Source organism: Theileria parva (genome assembly GCF_000165365.1).
Source record: "Theileria parva strain Muguga chromosome 3 map unlocalized ctg_530, whole genome shotgun sequence".
NCBI lineage: Eukaryota > Apicomplexa > Aconoidasida > Piroplasmida > Theileriidae > Theileria > Theileria parva.
Genome location: NW_876245.1, coordinates 1,081,952 through 1,096,904, shown reverse-complemented (window position 1 = coordinate 1,096,904; position 14,953 = coordinate 1,081,952). Strand labels below are relative to the sequence as shown.

Below are 14,953 nucleotides of genomic sequence, written 5' to 3'. Positions count from 1 at the left end.
ATTACAGAAAATCCAATTGGTAATTATGATTTAGTATTTTTAATCCCGATTTTTTTACATAAATCGCACTTTTTGTAATACTTTTCCAGCTGAAAACAGGCGGCGTATATTCGATATTTCCCCGAAGGCGAATACAAATTCAAATTAACCGATCTGTTCTAAAAAATATACAGATTGAATTATTATAGTTAACTATCTTATACGTAGAGTTGATTGATCAATTCACATCTATGTTTGAGTAGTGCATCCTTGTATTCTTGAAGTTGGACGTCAGTATTGAACGGATCTAGCAGTGGTATATTCAGTTCAGAGAGAATAATATTACTTGGTTTATATATTTGATAACTAACAAAGTGTTCCTTTTCCCTGGAAATGTAAAAGTCAAGTTGGTCAACAGGCACCAGTGGCCCAAAGAGTTTCCTGTGCCCTTCAATTGGCGTAATAAAATCAAATACTACACAAGCTTGGGAACTAAAATAGTGTTCTAGGTCCTTAAATTGCGGATGTATTTTACAGGCATTATGTACAAAACTGCATATATTTTGCATATACTCACTGAATAGAAAGCCTATAAGGCCACCTCCAACTGAGAAATACTTATTTACAAACTCGTTGTTTGGGTATATTCCAAGGCTTTCTTCTATTTCGGGCGAGAGCTTTATACTTTGGTCTGAGCTTCGGAATCCACCAACATAATTAACGAATACACAGTTTGCAAACCTCAAATACGAACTGCAACGTGCTGCCAATTTGGTTAAATTACAATTTTTCCTCTGCTGATCCGTGATATTTTTAGTATTTGGTAATATTATATTCTCTGGTAATTTTGAAAAGGGAGCTACTCTGTTATCGTACGGTATAGAAGAAATAAACTTTATATCACAGTTGAAATGTTCACATAAACCGTACACATCATTTTCGTAATTTATTTCAAGTGACCTTTTACAAACTTCTGCGTTTTTTCCAACTACTGAGACTTCTCTCGGTATGAAGTCGATTTCGTCCAAATACACATTTAATCCCACTTCTGTAATATCTTTTGATATGAAATCTTCGTTTTGCGGTGATTTATTTAATTCGAACCTGGATTCCACTGGAATTGTCAAAAATGAAACCACCAGGCCTGATATCAACACCTTCTTCATCACATTTAATTTTTTATAAACTAATTAACATGAATTTACATTAAATTAACAGAAATTTAATTTACTAAAATGAGATAAATTATTCAATTGTCGGATTGTTGTATAATAATGTTTTGTAGTCTTTTGATTTTGGATGAATGTGCACTTGCGGTTCTTGAGCTTTTGAGTAGCGTATGTCTTCTAGACTCAGGTGACTTGATTTTCAAAATTTGACGCCGTTCTTGGCCTAAAAAATTCCATAAATCCTTAACTTTACCTTCCCCAGCAATTAGATGATTTAGCCTTGTATTCTTACAGAAATGCAACGTCATTTTCTCAATATCCCACGAACCTCCATCGTTTTCGCTATTACTATCCTCGTTTTCGTTATAAAACTCTTGCCACTCCGAATCATGGAATGAGAATATTCTATAGTTTAACTTGGTCCAGACTCTATGCCTCAACATCGCTTCTCCAGTTACACATCCTGACGTCTAACACACAATTATTTATAGTATTTGTACCTGATGATTTATTTGATCTCTTGTGGGTTCAATTATTATTCCAAACTCCGGTAACACATATGGCGCCTCGTATAACTCGTTGATTATGATTTCTAATTCTCATTATCAAGTACTATCTTACCTTTTTTATATCTGAGTCCCAAATTGTTGAATATTTCCTCATACGGCACCTTTGATCTATATCTCTGTCTTGCTAATTTTGAAAAGTATAGTTGTTTGCAATGCTCTAACAGACGGTTAAGGTTTCCATTAAACTGGTCATTTGGTATAAACTTTAATATTTCCGCAGATTTTAACACTTCATACGTCTCAGAGTTATAATGCTTATTCTCTCCCAATATTCTATACACACAACTCAATACTAGATTTCAGTATATAACCATTTTACATGGTATATAATATTAAGTATATAACTATTTTAAATGGTATATAATATTAGGTGTATAACTGATTAAATGTGCTGATAGAGGGAAAAAATACCTCTGAACAAGTACATTCCACAGTTTATGACCCCTGAGATTAGTAATGAGAAATGCGTAACCTAGGTATACAAGTATATTTTTGGGTGTTTGGAACACTAAATTTGAAAGGTTGACATTGCTCCAAACATTTCTCGTGTGAATCCCAACCAACGACATTGACAATACCACGTCCAGTAGCTATAAATTTAGTTATTAAAAGTATATTGAAAACTAGTAAAATTGTCAAACCTGTTGATTTGTGAGTGAGTTTGAATCTTTGAAGTTTTGAAATCTTCTTATTATATGATCATAGATTCTGCAAGTATACTTCCCATTAATGCTTAGGTACATTAAAAGGTTTGAAACGTTCCTTACTGTGAGTGAAGCGTACCCCAGACCCAAGTACTAATCAAACTGTAAACTTAAATCAACCTACGTATTCATATGATCTGCATTGATTTGTCGTTAATTGACCGGTTTTAAGGTATGAGCAGTATAACTCTGGGAGGTACTTTGGAGTCAATGCTCTCAGATTAAGACCCAAACTCTTCAGAAACTCGTCAGAACACTCTCTTGGTATTTCGTCTAAACATTATTATAATCTAATTTAATACCTTTATGCTTCAAGTACAGAAATGCAAGTGAGTTTACTGGGAATTCACTCCACCTGTTCAAGGCTTCCTTGAACAGAGACTCCCTCAGCATCTCAAAATTCGGGTAACACACATTAATGCTCATCATACTTAATATTTCTAAACCACATTCAACTAATGTAATAGATTGTATAGATATTTAATTGGTATATTCCGTACCATTGGAGGGGATTGACTTGATTGATTCTTGTAATGAATTAATGAGTGAGTTGTAGACGGTGTAATATTTACTGGCAATTTCAGGAGAAGAAACCAGTGACGACAATATTGTCAGGAGTTTGGCCTGGTAGTTTACGGCAAGAGATTCAAAATCTTGAGTGATTTGATCTAAAATTTTAGAGTTTGAAATGATTAACCAGGAGAATGGGTGAGCATTAAACTGCATTAGAGAAAGAGGAAATAAATAATCAATTAATTTCTGGTCAGATAAAAGTTCAAAATCTGAAACCTTATCCTCGAGTGCAGATCCTATGGAAACCATAAAATAACGAAGAAAACTGTTATCAGAGTCGACATACGCTCTAACGCAAATCGCCAACTCCACCAACTACAAAATTTAAAATACTAAAAATTATTTACCTCCTTTGCTGATAGTTTATTGAGGGATTTAAGGGAATTTAAGAGGTCACAAAAGTTATTATATGATACGGTTAAACCTAGAAGATACATTCTCTTTATCAGCAAAATCGACTGTTCAAATGTCATTGTTTTAACCATACTTGAGAAATTTGTATCCAAAAGTTTCTGTAAATTTTGGAGCTCCTTTTCATTAAATTGTACTTGTACACCTTTTTGATTAAATAAGTTTGTTGAGGGGTTTAGTTTACGATTTAATGTTAATTCTTCAAGTTGGCGGAGTCTAATTTCCGAGACAAAGTTAGTGTACAACTCATTGTTTGTCAGGGAAAGGTTAATAAAACCTTCATATGAAAAGGATTCCTTAGGGTACCTATGTGAACGATGAATAAAGTTATAAGATTGATCATTGTAGTTCAGTTCATATGGAATTGAGTCCAATTTGATTTCCAGGTGTTTGGTTAAATGTTCAAGTTTAGAAATTATAGTTTTGTATATGTCTTCGTGAGATTCTAATTCGTTTGAAGTACCTCTTTGAACCAAATAAGCATGAATTGGACTACCTTTAACAGGTGAATTTATGGAAGCTAAAGTACCAAAGTTACAAAACAATTTACTCTTTATATCTCTAGGATATAATACACAACCGGGTCTAAAATGTAATATAAGACCGGGTTTTGTAGAATATAGTTTACAATTGTTTAAAAAATAAAATAGTTTAACATTTTTATTTAAATTACAATGCTCTATGTTAGATAAGACTCCTCTTTGAGCTGGAAATCTAACACATATAAACATTTTTATTTATTGCGATAAAATGTTTATACAATAAAAGAATTTATATACAAAAGTTTATTTAATGGGTTAATCCACATATGTATAATTTTGGGAATTTTTATAGAATAAATTAATATCCTTCCACATTAATTTACCCTTTAATCATATTTTTATTAAAATATAATCATGATTTCTTTATAAAATCATTTTATTTCTTAAATATTTCTCAATATTACAATTTTATCCCTAAATTGTTATATCTTTCTACAATAGTATAAGATTATAAAAAATTAAACATGGTGGTATTTTTTATTCAATTTTTTATTTTATTTTAGTTACCCTTGACTCTTTTGAGGGCGGGGAAGAGTCAACCCACTGTAAGTCTTTCTATCATATCTCACACCTTTTATATGTAAACTTCATTTATTTTCTTTAGCTGATTGAACTAAAAAACGGTGAAACTTACAGTGGAATTCTGGACTCCTGTGATGCTTTTATGAATATGCACATGGTAAACGTTGTTTGTACCTCCAAGGTATAACCAATAAACTATTATTTACCAAATATATTACAATTTAATATATAAATTTAATATATAAATAATTTGATATATTATAATTTAATAAATATTTCAGAGTGGGACTGATTTTTGGAAGCTGGATGAATGTTTTATTAGAGGGAATACAGTTAAATCTCTCAGGCTGCCAAACGAAGTAGCTGAAATCGCTAAGGAAGAAAAACGACCACGTAAGACCAGAAAAAACCATTATAAATCTTTATTTAGAGCGGCCTCAGGGTCATACATATTCTGGAAGAGGAAGAGGTAAGTTAATAAGCGTAAAATATGTTAAAACAAGAATTAATATTAACTAGGACGAGGCGATGGTGGAGGAATGAGAGGGAGAGGGCATATGTACCACAATCCTAGAAGATGACTTTTAATAATTCAATGTATTTAAAAAGTGATATACGCAAATAGTTTTATTTCCATGTTAATTAATTTAAAAATGACTATTTTTACAAAAATGGTTAAAATAATTTTGATATTTTATTTTGATCTAGGTTCCCATTATTCTGTGAGGCTGGGAACATCAGTTACTACACAAGATCTTTATCAAACAGGGATTACCACCTATACTCCCCTATAATGTAGTATTCTTATAATTTGTCTAATTTTTTTCAATTTATCTAATTTTTATAATTTATCTAAAAATTTTAATTTGTCTATTTCACATATATGGCGCCAAGAAAGACTACTAAACCTGCTGAGGTTAAGAAGGCAGTAGAACCCAAAACAAAAAAAACCACAAAAACAACTAAACCTGCTGCCAAACCCAAGACCACCGTAAAAACTAAAAAAGTAACTTCTAAAAAGAAGCCCACAGAAGATGAAAACTCAGTTACCAGCGACCAGGAACAATCATCAGAACAAGAATACTCAAATCACGACGCATCAGATGTTAGTTTTTATCTTTTTTTATTAAAATCGATTTATATAATTATTTTAATAATTATGGAATTAGATCTCCAATTTGATTAGTTAGATCAAATTTTAGACAGATTATTAAGTCCGTTTTAGGGCTACGTTGATTATCAGGAAAACGAAGTCAATGAACTAACTGAGGAAGTTCCTCTTGAAGAAACTAACCAGGATCATTCAGACGGTGAAGACCATAAGAGTTCTCTTGACGATGAGAAGATCAACGCTAACAGAATTTTTATTACCAGAATTGCATTTGAAGCCACTAAAGATGATCTCGAAGATTACTTCAAAAAGGTAATCACTACAATTTTAGTTTAATAAAATTTAAATATTAATTTTTCTATAGTTTGGAACGGTTTATGACGCTTACTGCCCAAGACAGAATAACTACAGTGGGCTAAACAAGGGTTTCGGATTCATATCATTTGAAAACGAGGATTCCATACGGAAGGTAACACACAAATATTTATTATTTTCTAGGTGTTTGAGTCTGGCCCACATGTTATAATGGGTCGAGAGGTAATAGTAGATAGAGCAACGGGTACAAAATACCATTCAAGTGACTATAAGCGTCTAGAGTACTCATCTCAATCAGGTCCAAAGAGACATTATCCGCCTCCGCACAGAAGATTCAGAGATTACTATCCCGACAGTTACAGATACAAGAGGCACTATGACTCGTATCCAGACTATCCCAGTAAGTATCCGAGGAGAGAACGGCACTACGAACGTGATTCATATTACCAGAGTGTCCCTCCATACAGACAAAGTTCCAATTCTTCCACATTTGATCCGAATAAACCAGTCAGTTTCGTCTTTTCTGGCTCCAGAAACGAGAGTAGAAATGAACCTTACTCAAGAACATTTTCAGACACACCAAGAACCTATTCAGACGCACCAAAAACATATTCAGATGGATCGCGAACATATTCTAACGGGTCGAGAAATGGTCGAGACAGGAGTATTCCAAAACTGTTTGTCGGTCGCATCGCGTTCGAAACGAGTGTTCACAGTCTCAGGACATACTTTTCTCAGTTCGGAGAGGTCATTGACGTGTATATTCCAAAGGGTATGTCTCCAAATTCATATATTACTCCAGATCCACACACCCAAAAGGGGAAAGGGTTCGGTTTCATCACTTTTGCAAACAAAAATTCCATCCATTCCGCACTAGATCCTAGCCTGAAACATGTCGTCGACGGAAGAGAAATCATCGTTGATTACGCTGACGTACACAGCAGAAGGATTTAGACAATCTTAACTATCCACTAATATCATCCATTCCCCAAAACCCGTCCAGTTACTTGTTATCCAATTTTCCCAATTCTCCAACAAATTCCGTATTTATCCAATTTCTCAAATTCTCCAACACATTTTTTTACTTATCAAGTTTCATCATGTCTTCAATTTATTCAAATTCACCATCAAAATTTTATTTATTGAATTTATAGAAAATATATTTTTCACACCCCAATTAGTTGATAAAATTTATTTATTACACAAATGATATCAATGTTATGGATGTAAATATTAAAAAAATAAATGGAATCCAGTATATTTTAGTATTTAACATTTGGTATTTCCACTTTATATTTAAAGCTCAAGGTACAGAATTAATCCTAATTTTATTTTTTAGCTTATAAATTATCCAATACTGACAATCTTAGCAATTTCATCAATATCGCAAAAATTGGAAATAGAAATAACAATTCCCGTCTTTACATTGCTAAGGAGAGAGATCTTCCTCCAACAGAACGAGTATGTGTGATACTAAGTTGAGATTCCATTAAAAAATTCAACTTTTACTAATTTGACATTTCAGATTCATATTTTTAAAGACCCCCAAAAGCCTAGAGATTATCTCTGGAGAACTCGTTGGCCAGAAACTGCTAAAATGGTACTAAATTCCCACACATTCATACTACATACTATATATACAGTATAGTTTATAGTGTGAATATTGAAATAGGTTCAATTGAGAGCGATAAAGCATGCTGTTGGACAGATTGCTTCACCTGATGGGATTGTGGAGACTGTTACTGCCCTTAGAGTATTACCATGTACAATATTACAGTTTATGGATTTCGGTTACGCACTTGTTTCATACGGTTTGTAAACCATAACAACTTTTGTGATAACTATTATAACTATTCTTAAACTATTAAAACTATTTTCAAATTGTTAAACTAGTTTAAATCAAATTTTAGGAAAACCGTTGTGGTCCAGGCATTGGAATAATAGGCCAGAATTAGGAAAACTTATTAAAATCTCTGCCAACGAAGCGGAAACCTTCCCAGTTAAACTACAACCACCACAGGATTACGTATTAGGGCAACTGGTCGACGTTTCCTCCTTTGTAGGATGTACCCATGCCAAGGTCACCGGAATCACAAAGGGGAAAGGCTTTCAAGGAACCATCAAAAGACATGGATTTAAAAGGTATCACACACATTGTTATACATATTATATAATAATTTTAATACTTTAATAATAGAATAATATTGTTATATTTATAATGAATATAAAAAATTTTAGAGGTCCGATGAGTCACGGGTCAAAACATCATAGGGGACCAGGGTCAATAGGAGCCTCAACAACTCCAGGATGTGTAAAACCAGGAAAGAGAATGGCTGGAAGAATGGGCGGAAAGAGATGTACGTTTAGAAAATTAAAGATTCTAGGCTTAAACCCAGAAACGTCACTACTGTACCTAAAAGGGCTTGTGGCCGGTCCAAAAGGTTCATACGTCACAGTAACTTCTGATGTTCAACCGCCACTTAAACAATTATTACGATAAAATTAATTTAAGGTATGAAACTGAGAATTGGTTAACACATTAATTCAACGCTCCAAGATTAAACGAGTTTGAGGATCAATTTTTATTATACGAACACATGAATAATTTTATTATTTTAATTTTATATTAAATTAAAATGAAACCCGCTAGGTTACATGGAATCTAGTAATTCTGTGTATTGATGGGGTATACAATGTTTATTTAGTAAAAAATTTAATTATATTGTTTAATTAATAAAATGGTGGAAAATAATATTCACAATAATATATAAAACACACAGAATCCACCACATTACCGGAATTGGCCGGACTGTAGAATAATCAACACAATGTACGATAAAATTGTTCTTTCCATAGCGATATTCTTGGAAACTGTTTTTTTCTGTTATGTCCCAAAAATAGCACACAAATTCCCCAAAATCCATAGCAAATGGATAAATATAGAAAACATAAACAACGCAATAAGCGGTTTGCAAATAAATATTTAATCAATTGAAATATTTAATCTGAATAAAATATTTAGGAGCGTTACTATCGCTTTCAATTACACATTTGTTACCGGAGGTGTTTGAGACCGACGACCCTTCCTTCAAGATATTTGACTCGCTAGATACCAGAGGATTCATAATATTCGCACCAATTCTACTATTGGTTCTGATAGATTTTCTTCCAGGTACTTTTATAAACATTTATAAATGCCCAGATGAACACTGTTGTGAACATAAAAATGAAGAAGAAACAGAAAATCCAACAAATGAGTAAGATTAAGTGTTATGAAATTATTTTAGAGAATTTTGCCTTGGTTGTCCAGACGAGGAAAAATTAGAGAAGGGAGATTCTCAGTGTTTCCACTCTGCCAACACTTCAGTAAATTCTAGTAATTCCAAAAAATTAACGAATGGCTCTTTTTTATCCAAAGTTAAGCATATTTTGGGTTCTAGAGTGATTTACCTATTAATTGCCTTTTACGGCCACTCAATTCTTGAAGGTAACAAACAATTATATTTTCCGCATCCTCAAAATTAACTCATTTTGTTACACCTTTAAATTATATTATTTATAATTATTTTTTATTGTTGTGTTAATTTACCCCATCATAAAAATTATAAAATCTCCGTTTGTGAACTTTCTAACGTACACATTTCAATTTCATGAGTATTAAATATTAAATTTAGGTTCTCTAATTGGGTCGGAGAGAGGATCTAATGCTTGGGCGATTGGGTTTGGAATAATAGCACATAAGTGGGCAGAATCCTTGTTACTGTCATCAATACTGTCGGATTCTTTCAAATCAGAAGTTCTCAAAACGTTTTATATAGTTGCGTTTTCATTCTGTGTTCCATTAGGAGTTTTAATTGGCTATTACGCAGTCTCAGTTTCAAACAAAGTTTGTTATTCTGTTTTCACATCACTGGCTGTTGGATTCTTTATATACCTGTCGTTTGAACTGTTTACTGGAAATAAAGGCCAAAAATCATCATCTAGAGCTATACTGTGGTCATTTTTCATATTCGGAGCCACAGTTATGTCTATCGTACTAGCAACATCAAAAGTTCTCGAAACCAAAATTCAACAATAAAACGCTTTAACAGCCATGTAATTTATTAACACAACGTATTATTAACTCTTTGTATTGAACTTTATATGAGTAAATTTTACTGGTTAAGGATACACATGTGACCTTATGGTGCACATCAGAGAGTTAGGAGCAATTCCACCTGGAGAATTCATAAACTTTATAGAAAAAATTAAAATTAACAAATGTGTAAATTATTTTATATAATGTGTAGCAAATGAAGCTGAAAATAATAAGTATCCGATACTTTATGTTATATTCCCTCCCCTTGCTCATATTCATCTTTTCATCATCGGTAAATGCAAGTTTGCGCTTCGCTTCGCTGGGAAATTGGGGAACGGGAAGTAAAACCCAGAAATTGGTGGCTGAAAAACTAAAAGAGTACGTAAAAAACGAACGGGTTACGTACCTGCTGTCACCAGGGTTCAACTTCGATAACGGCGTGAACGGACTAAATGACGAAAAGTGGAAAAAATTCTTTGAATCGGTTTATAATGATGATTCTGGGCTTATGGACTTGCCAATGTTTACGGTTCTGGGTTCAGAAGACTGGTTAGGGGACTATAACGCCCAGTATGAGCGATATCACCAGTTTTACCTAAACGGTCATTTGCCAAAGGATCTTTCAAGTGTAGATTACAAAAGTGACTCAAATAACTCGAGTCATAACCCCAGGCTCATAATGCCAAACTGGTGGTATCATTTTTTCACTACCTTTTCAACAAACGCTTGTACGTCTAACTATTATTTATATACTCTATATAAATATAAACTTTCAATATAAGACTAATATTAATGTAGCTGTGTCACTGTTGAAGAGTGGTCATAAAGACCTGAGTGTAGCATTTGTGTTTGTGGATACTTGGGTGTTGTCTAATCAGTTTCCTTATAAGGATGTGTCAAACGAGGCATGGAACGAGCTCAAAAAGACGCTTGAAATTGCACCAAAAGTGGTTGATTACATTGTAGTCGTGGGAGATAAGCCAGTTCTCTCATCTGGAAAATCAAAGGGAGACACTTTCCTCTCCTATAAACTTTTACCTCTTTTGAAGCAGGCTCAGGTTGATGCTTATGTGGCTGGGTATGACCAGGATATGGAATTGTTGGACTACGAAGGAACAGCACTGGTAGTTTGCGGATCAAGTGGAAACAAGGGAAGAAAATCAGTTATAAAATCACCTCACTCGAAGTTCTACACAGAAGCGCCGGGATTTTGCCTACACGAGCTTAACGCGGAGGGATTTACAACTAAATTTGTAAATGGAAACACAGGGGAAGTGTTGTACACACACGTTCAGCCTAAAAAGAATAGGAAACAAAGACAACATGGAAGCGAGCTTAAATTAATCAATAAACTACCGGAAGTAACGTTTCACCCACTGGGAGACTTGGAAGGAGTGTCATACTCTGATGCATTCACTAAAATTGTCGGTACAATTGGGCTTATTATTTTAGGCCTTCACTTGTTGCTAACAGCCGGAACCACAATGTCAAAGGCCTGAGAACGAATCCCCTTTAAATTTGTCTAAATATTTTCAATAGTGTATGTATTTGAGATAGATAATTTTATATAATAAAAATTTTACAATTTTTATAAATTTAAAGGGATAATCTTCTATTATTTGTGAAATATTGGCATCTATTATGTGGTTTCCTGATGAGGTAAGTTGTGATGTGTTTGGAAGATTTTTAAAATATACATTCGTCTAAAATGCTAAAATAAACCAATGTCAAATAAAATTGATGAATTGACGGCTAGTTTCAAAAATCTGGCCAACACATTCGCCAATAGGTCCATGAGCAAGGACAAAAATCCTACCATCAGGAAACAGAGATCTAAATTTATAAAAAAAGCCAATGAATCAGAATCGTACGAGGATACGGAAATTGTGAAGCATCTTGTAAAGCGCGAAAAGAGCGAATCTGACAAATCCTTCATAAAAAAGTCACTCGCAAACAATGTAATCTTCTCTGCCCTGAATGATCTCGAAATGTCGGCTTTTGTGGACTCAATGTCCTACTACGTCTTCTCAGTAGGCTCAAAAGTTACGGAACAAGGCACAAACGGCTCATATTTCTTCGTTATCAATGAGGGTATCTTTGATGTGTACATTGATGGGAAGCTTGTAAACACCATGGAACGAGGAACAGCTTTTGGAGAAATTTCCCTGATAAATGACACACCGCGAACAGCAACAGTAAAGGTAAGAGGAGTAACTGAAAATGTAAAGGCCTCGAGTGATACGCTGGGCTCTCTTTGGGGAGTAAACCGCACTGTGTTCAGGGAAACCCTAAAGAACATTTCCATGGAAGTTTATTCCCAAAATAGGTCATTTTTGGACTCAGTGAAGATTTTTGAAATGTTGACAGAGAACCAGAAAAACATGGTAACCAACGCATTTGTGGAATCCAAATTCGTACCAGGAGACAGGATTGTAACCCAGGGAGATTTTGGTGATGTTCTGTACATAATAAAGGAGGGAAAAGCAGACGTTTTAATAAATGACGAAAAGGTGAGAACACTAACAAATGGTCAATATTTCGGAGAAAGAGCTTTGCTCTATGATGAACCGAGGAGTGCAACCATAGTTGCAACAGAGGACACGGTCTGTGTTTCACTAGGCCGTGAGATTTTAAACAAAGTCTTAGGTAATCTGGATAACGTTTTGTTCAGAAACGTGATGATGGAATATTTACAAAACTCAACAGTGTTTAGACAGTTCACACCAGATCAATTGGCTAAACTGATAGAATCTGCAAGTGTGCGAGACTTTAAACCAGGCGACGTGATTTTACATAGAGAAGAGAAGATCAAGGGGATCAGATTCTTCATACTCCTGGAGGGATCAGTTCAAATCCTGTATGAGGATAACGAGATTGGGATAATGGAGAGAGGAGACTCTTTCGGGGAAGAATACGTGTTATCACCTGAAATACCCTTTGCCCACACAGTCAAGTGTATCATTAACGATAAAAGAGCGGAAGGGAGCTGTAAATTAGCACTCCTAACTAAGCACGCAATTCAGGAGATTTTAGGCACTGATTTGATTGACGAGAAGCTTGATTATAACAATAAATTGTCTGTAATAAAGAAGATGTATATCTTCAGATACTTGTCAGAAGCCCACCTTGATATGCTCATAAAAAAATTCAAGAGTAAAAGGTACAAAAAGGGCGAATATATAATAAGAGAAGGTGAAGTTGGAGATAGTTTTTACATTATAAGTAAGGGAGACGTAGACATAATAAAGTCTGGAACACGCTTAAGAACACTGGGCAAGAATGATTACTTTGGAGAAAGAGCGCTTTTGTACGATGAGCCCAGAACAGCATCAGTGGTATGCTCTTCAGCAAACTCGGACCTTTGGGTGGTGGAAAAATCTGTATTCCTCAAGGTAACTCACTTTATCTACCATTTGTTTAGATTGTCGAGGATCCTATGTTGTCACATCTAGAGAACAGAATCCGTGTTCAGGATACTAAAGTCTTATTTGACGATTTACATACAGTTAGACAAATAGGAAAAGGTATTAAACTCAGTAATACAATTTCTTCAGGCACCTTTGGAACCGTAAACTTGGTAGTTCACCAGCCGAGCCAACTTAGATTTGCACTCAAATGTGTTAGTAAAAAGCTCATTGTCTATAACAAACAACAAAAAAATATTAAAATGGAGAAGGAAATTATGGCCCAAAATGATCATCCATTCATCATACAACTTGGTATCACTCATTAACTACACACTTATACAATTATTTACTAGTTACACAATTATACACAATTATACACACACCTTGCATTTTAATTACTGATTAGTAAAAACGTTTAAGGATGAAGAAAATATATATTTTCTTACTGAACTTGTAACTGGGGGAGAACTGTTTGACGCCTTAAGGAAGCTTGAGTTGTTGAAAAAGCCGCAAGCACAGTTTTACCTAGGATCAATCATACTGGCACTAGAATACTTACATGAACGCCAAATTATATACAGGGTAATTCTCATTGTTCTACGTAATTACATCAATTTTACATAATTTCCAAGTTTAAATAGTGCGTATAACTCAGTAATAAACTCTCTTATTATGATAATGATTAGGATTTGAAGCCTGAGAATGTGATGTTGGATCATCAGGGGTATATTAAGCTGATTGACTTTGGCTCTGCTAAAAAAATAGAGGGAAGAACGTTTACGGTGATTGGAACGCCACAGTACATGGCACCTGAAGTTATAATGGGTATCTTCTACCTGTTCACAATGTATTAGGCAAGGGATATAACTGCATGGCTGATATTTGGAGTATTGGAGTATGCCTATACGAATTTATATGCGGACCACTTCCATTTGGAGATGATGCTGTAGACCAGTTTGACGTGTTCAAGAAAGTCTTACATGGTAAGTCACTAAATTGAGTAAAAATAATTTAGATGAGCTGAAGTTTCCAGATTTCTTGAGAGATCAGGATGGAATAAACCTGATCAAGAGACTACTTTGTAGAAAAACAGAACTTAGAATAGGAAACTCCATAAACGGATTCAAAGATATCAAAGAACATCCATACTTCAGAGTATCATTATACAACAATTACAGTTATTACAGTTATGTGATGGGTTATTCTTATATAGTTAAGTATATTATTGGTACATAATTAGTACATTATTAGTATAGTTATATGGTGATAAATAAATCTTGTATATTAATTGTTTGGTAATAATTGGATAGGATTTCGATTGGGACTCGTTGGCGTGTAGAGGTTTGAAACCGCCGTTGATTCCAGAAGAGGAAAACTATAACGAAGAGGTTTGTTTTGTAAGCTTTAACACATGTATTAGTTTGACGACGAACAGCCGAAGATTTCGGAACAAGATTTAGATTCCGACGTAAGCTCAGATGACTGGGAGCAGGATTTTTAAAAATGTAAATTATTTTAAGTAAACTCAACTCATTTGTCATTTCAATATAGTGCTCATTTATACAGAACATTT

The 14,953-nt window shown here is 34.1% G+C and overlaps 8 protein-coding genes across 8 annotated transcripts; 6 read left to right on the top strand and 2 right to left on the bottom strand.

Moving 5' to 3' along the window:
- Window positions 1-23: 23 nt before the first annotated feature.
- On the bottom strand, window positions 24-1,166 carry TpMuguga_03g02365 (uncharacterized protein; the record flags this gene model as incomplete). The annotated part of the gene is made up of 2 exons (XM_061305864.1): window positions 204-1,166; window positions 24-158 (listed from the first exon to the last, which is right to left on the bottom strand). Exons 1-2 carry the CDS (start codon window positions 1,143-1,145, stop codon window positions 24-26), a joined length of 1,077 nt encoding a protein of 358 aa, XP_061161790.1. The 5' UTR covers window positions 1,146-1,166.
- A 12-nt stretch (window positions 1,167-1,178) lies between these two features.
- On the bottom strand, window positions 1,179-4,220 carry TpMuguga_03g00517 (uncharacterized protein). Its single transcript, XM_061305720.1, has 10 exons — window positions 3,342-4,220; window positions 2,922-3,309; window positions 2,724-2,861; window positions 2,546-2,694; window positions 2,359-2,514; window positions 2,129-2,307; window positions 1,770-1,990; window positions 1,649-1,740; window positions 1,402-1,618; window positions 1,179-1,371 (listed from the first exon to the last, which is right to left on the bottom strand). The coding sequence occupies exons 1-10, from the start codon at window positions 4,134-4,136 to the stop codon at window positions 1,229-1,231; spliced, it is 2,478 nt and encodes an 825-aa protein (XP_061161053.1). The 5' UTR covers window positions 4,137-4,220; the 3' UTR covers window positions 1,179-1,228.
- A 33-nt stretch (window positions 4,221-4,253) lies between these two features.
- Window positions 4,254-5,081, top strand: lsm-4 (putative U6 snRNA-associated Sm-like protein LSm4). The gene is made up of 6 exons (XM_061305719.1): window positions 4,254-4,417; window positions 4,451-4,492; window positions 4,552-4,650; window positions 4,751-4,862; window positions 4,900-4,938; window positions 4,989-5,081. The coding sequence occupies exons 1-6, from the start codon at window positions 4,412-4,414 to the stop codon at window positions 5,048-5,050; spliced, it is 360 nt and encodes a 119-aa protein (XP_061161052.1). The 5' UTR covers window positions 4,254-4,411; the 3' UTR covers window positions 5,051-5,081.
- Window positions 5,082-5,242: 161 nt separating this feature from the next.
- Hnrnpab (uncharacterized protein) lies at window positions 5,243-6,887 on the top strand (the record flags this gene model as incomplete). Its single annotated transcript, XM_758450.2, has 5 exons — window positions 5,243-5,574; window positions 5,695-5,892; window positions 5,945-6,049; window positions 6,079-6,667; window positions 6,698-6,849. The coding sequence occupies exons 1-5, from the start codon at window positions 5,353-5,355 to the stop codon at window positions 6,847-6,849; spliced, it is 1,266 nt and encodes a 421-aa protein (XP_763543.1). The 5' UTR covers window positions 5,243-5,352.
- Window positions 6,698-8,514, top strand: rpl3 (50S ribosomal protein L3). The gene is made up of 6 exons (XM_061305718.1): window positions 6,698-7,203; window positions 7,235-7,356; window positions 7,421-7,495; window positions 7,568-7,706; window positions 7,806-8,037; window positions 8,134-8,514. Exons 1-6 carry the CDS (start codon window positions 7,116-7,118, stop codon window positions 8,393-8,395), a joined length of 918 nt encoding a protein of 305 aa, XP_061161051.1. The 5' UTR covers window positions 6,698-7,115; the 3' UTR covers window positions 8,396-8,514.
- Window positions 8,515-8,582: 68 nt separating this feature from the next.
- On the top strand, window positions 8,583-10,014 carry TpMuguga_03g00513 (ZIP Zinc transporter family protein; the record flags this gene model as incomplete). Its single annotated transcript, XM_758448.2, has 5 exons — window positions 8,724-8,862; window positions 8,918-9,067; window positions 9,098-9,152; window positions 9,183-9,382; window positions 9,570-9,973. The coding sequence occupies 5 exons, from the start codon at window positions 8,724-8,726 to the stop codon at window positions 9,971-9,973; spliced, it is 948 nt and encodes a 315-aa protein (XP_763541.1).
- Window positions 10,015-10,187: 173 nt separating this feature from the next.
- On the top strand, window positions 10,188-11,472 carry ACP5 (Tartrate-resistant acid phosphatase type 5; the record flags this gene model as incomplete). The annotated part of the gene is made up of 2 exons (XM_758447.1): window positions 10,188-10,701; window positions 10,772-11,472. 2 exons carry the CDS (start codon window positions 10,188-10,190, stop codon window positions 11,470-11,472), a joined length of 1,215 nt encoding a protein of 404 aa, XP_763540.1.
- A 216-nt stretch (window positions 11,473-11,688) lies between these two features.
- On the top strand, window positions 11,689-14,927 carry PRKG1 (Protein kinase domain protein). The gene is made up of 9 exons (XM_061305717.1): window positions 11,689-13,365; window positions 13,395-13,497; window positions 13,528-13,692; window positions 13,787-13,962; window positions 14,067-14,205; window positions 14,235-14,363; window positions 14,396-14,535; window positions 14,691-14,768; window positions 14,801-14,927. Exons 1-9 carry the CDS (start codon window positions 11,698-11,700, stop codon window positions 14,879-14,881), a joined length of 2,679 nt encoding a protein of 892 aa, XP_061161050.1. The 5' UTR covers window positions 11,689-11,697; the 3' UTR covers window positions 14,882-14,927.
- The last annotated feature ends 26 nt before the right edge of the window (window positions 14,928-14,953 follow it).

Bases quoted from the DNA above. Each gene is read 5' to 3' on its own strand.
- PRKG1 (XM_061305717.1), top strand. From the start codon at position 11,698: ATGTCAAATAAAATTGATGAATTGACGGCTAGTTTCAAAAATCTGGCC. The intron at 13,963-14,066 runs GTAATTCTCATT...GATAATGATTAG, and splicing joins AACGCCAAATTATATACAGG to GATTTGAAGCCTGAGAATGT. The intron at 14,769-14,800 runs GTTTGTTTTGTA...CACATGTATTAG, and splicing joins AGGAAAACTATAACGAAGAG to TTTGACGACGAACAGCCGAA.
- rpl3 (XM_061305718.1), top strand. From the start codon at position 7,116: ATGGATGTAAATATTAAAAAAATAAATGGAATCCAGTATATTTTAGTA. The intron at 7,204-7,234 runs GTACAGAATTAA...TTTATTTTTTAG, and splicing joins CTTTATATTTAAAGCTCAAG to CTTATAAATTATCCAATACT. The intron at 7,357-7,420 runs GTATGTGTGATA...TTGACATTTCAG, and splicing joins ATCTTCCTCCAACAGAACGA to ATTCATATTTTTAAAGACCC.
- lsm-4 (XM_061305719.1), top strand. The intron at 4,651-4,750 runs GTATAACCAATA...TAAATATTTCAG, and splicing joins ACGTTGTTTGTACCTCCAAG to AGTGGGACTGATTTTTGGAA. The intron at 4,863-4,899 runs GTAAGACCAGAA...ATCTTTATTTAG, and splicing joins TAAGGAAGAAAAACGACCAC to AGCGGCCTCAGGGTCATACA.
- TpMuguga_03g00517 (XM_061305720.1), bottom strand. From the start codon at position 4,136: ATGTTTATATGTGTTAGATTTCCAGCTCAAAGAGGAGTCTTATCTAAC. The intron at 1,991-2,128 runs GTATTTTTTCCC...TTGTGTGTATAG, and splicing joins TGGAATGTACTTGTTCAGAG to AATATTGGGAGAGAATAAGC. The intron at 1,372-1,401 runs GTAAAGTTAAGG...GGAATTTTTTAG, and splicing joins TCATCTAATTGCTGGGGAAG to GCCAAGAACGGCGTCAAATT.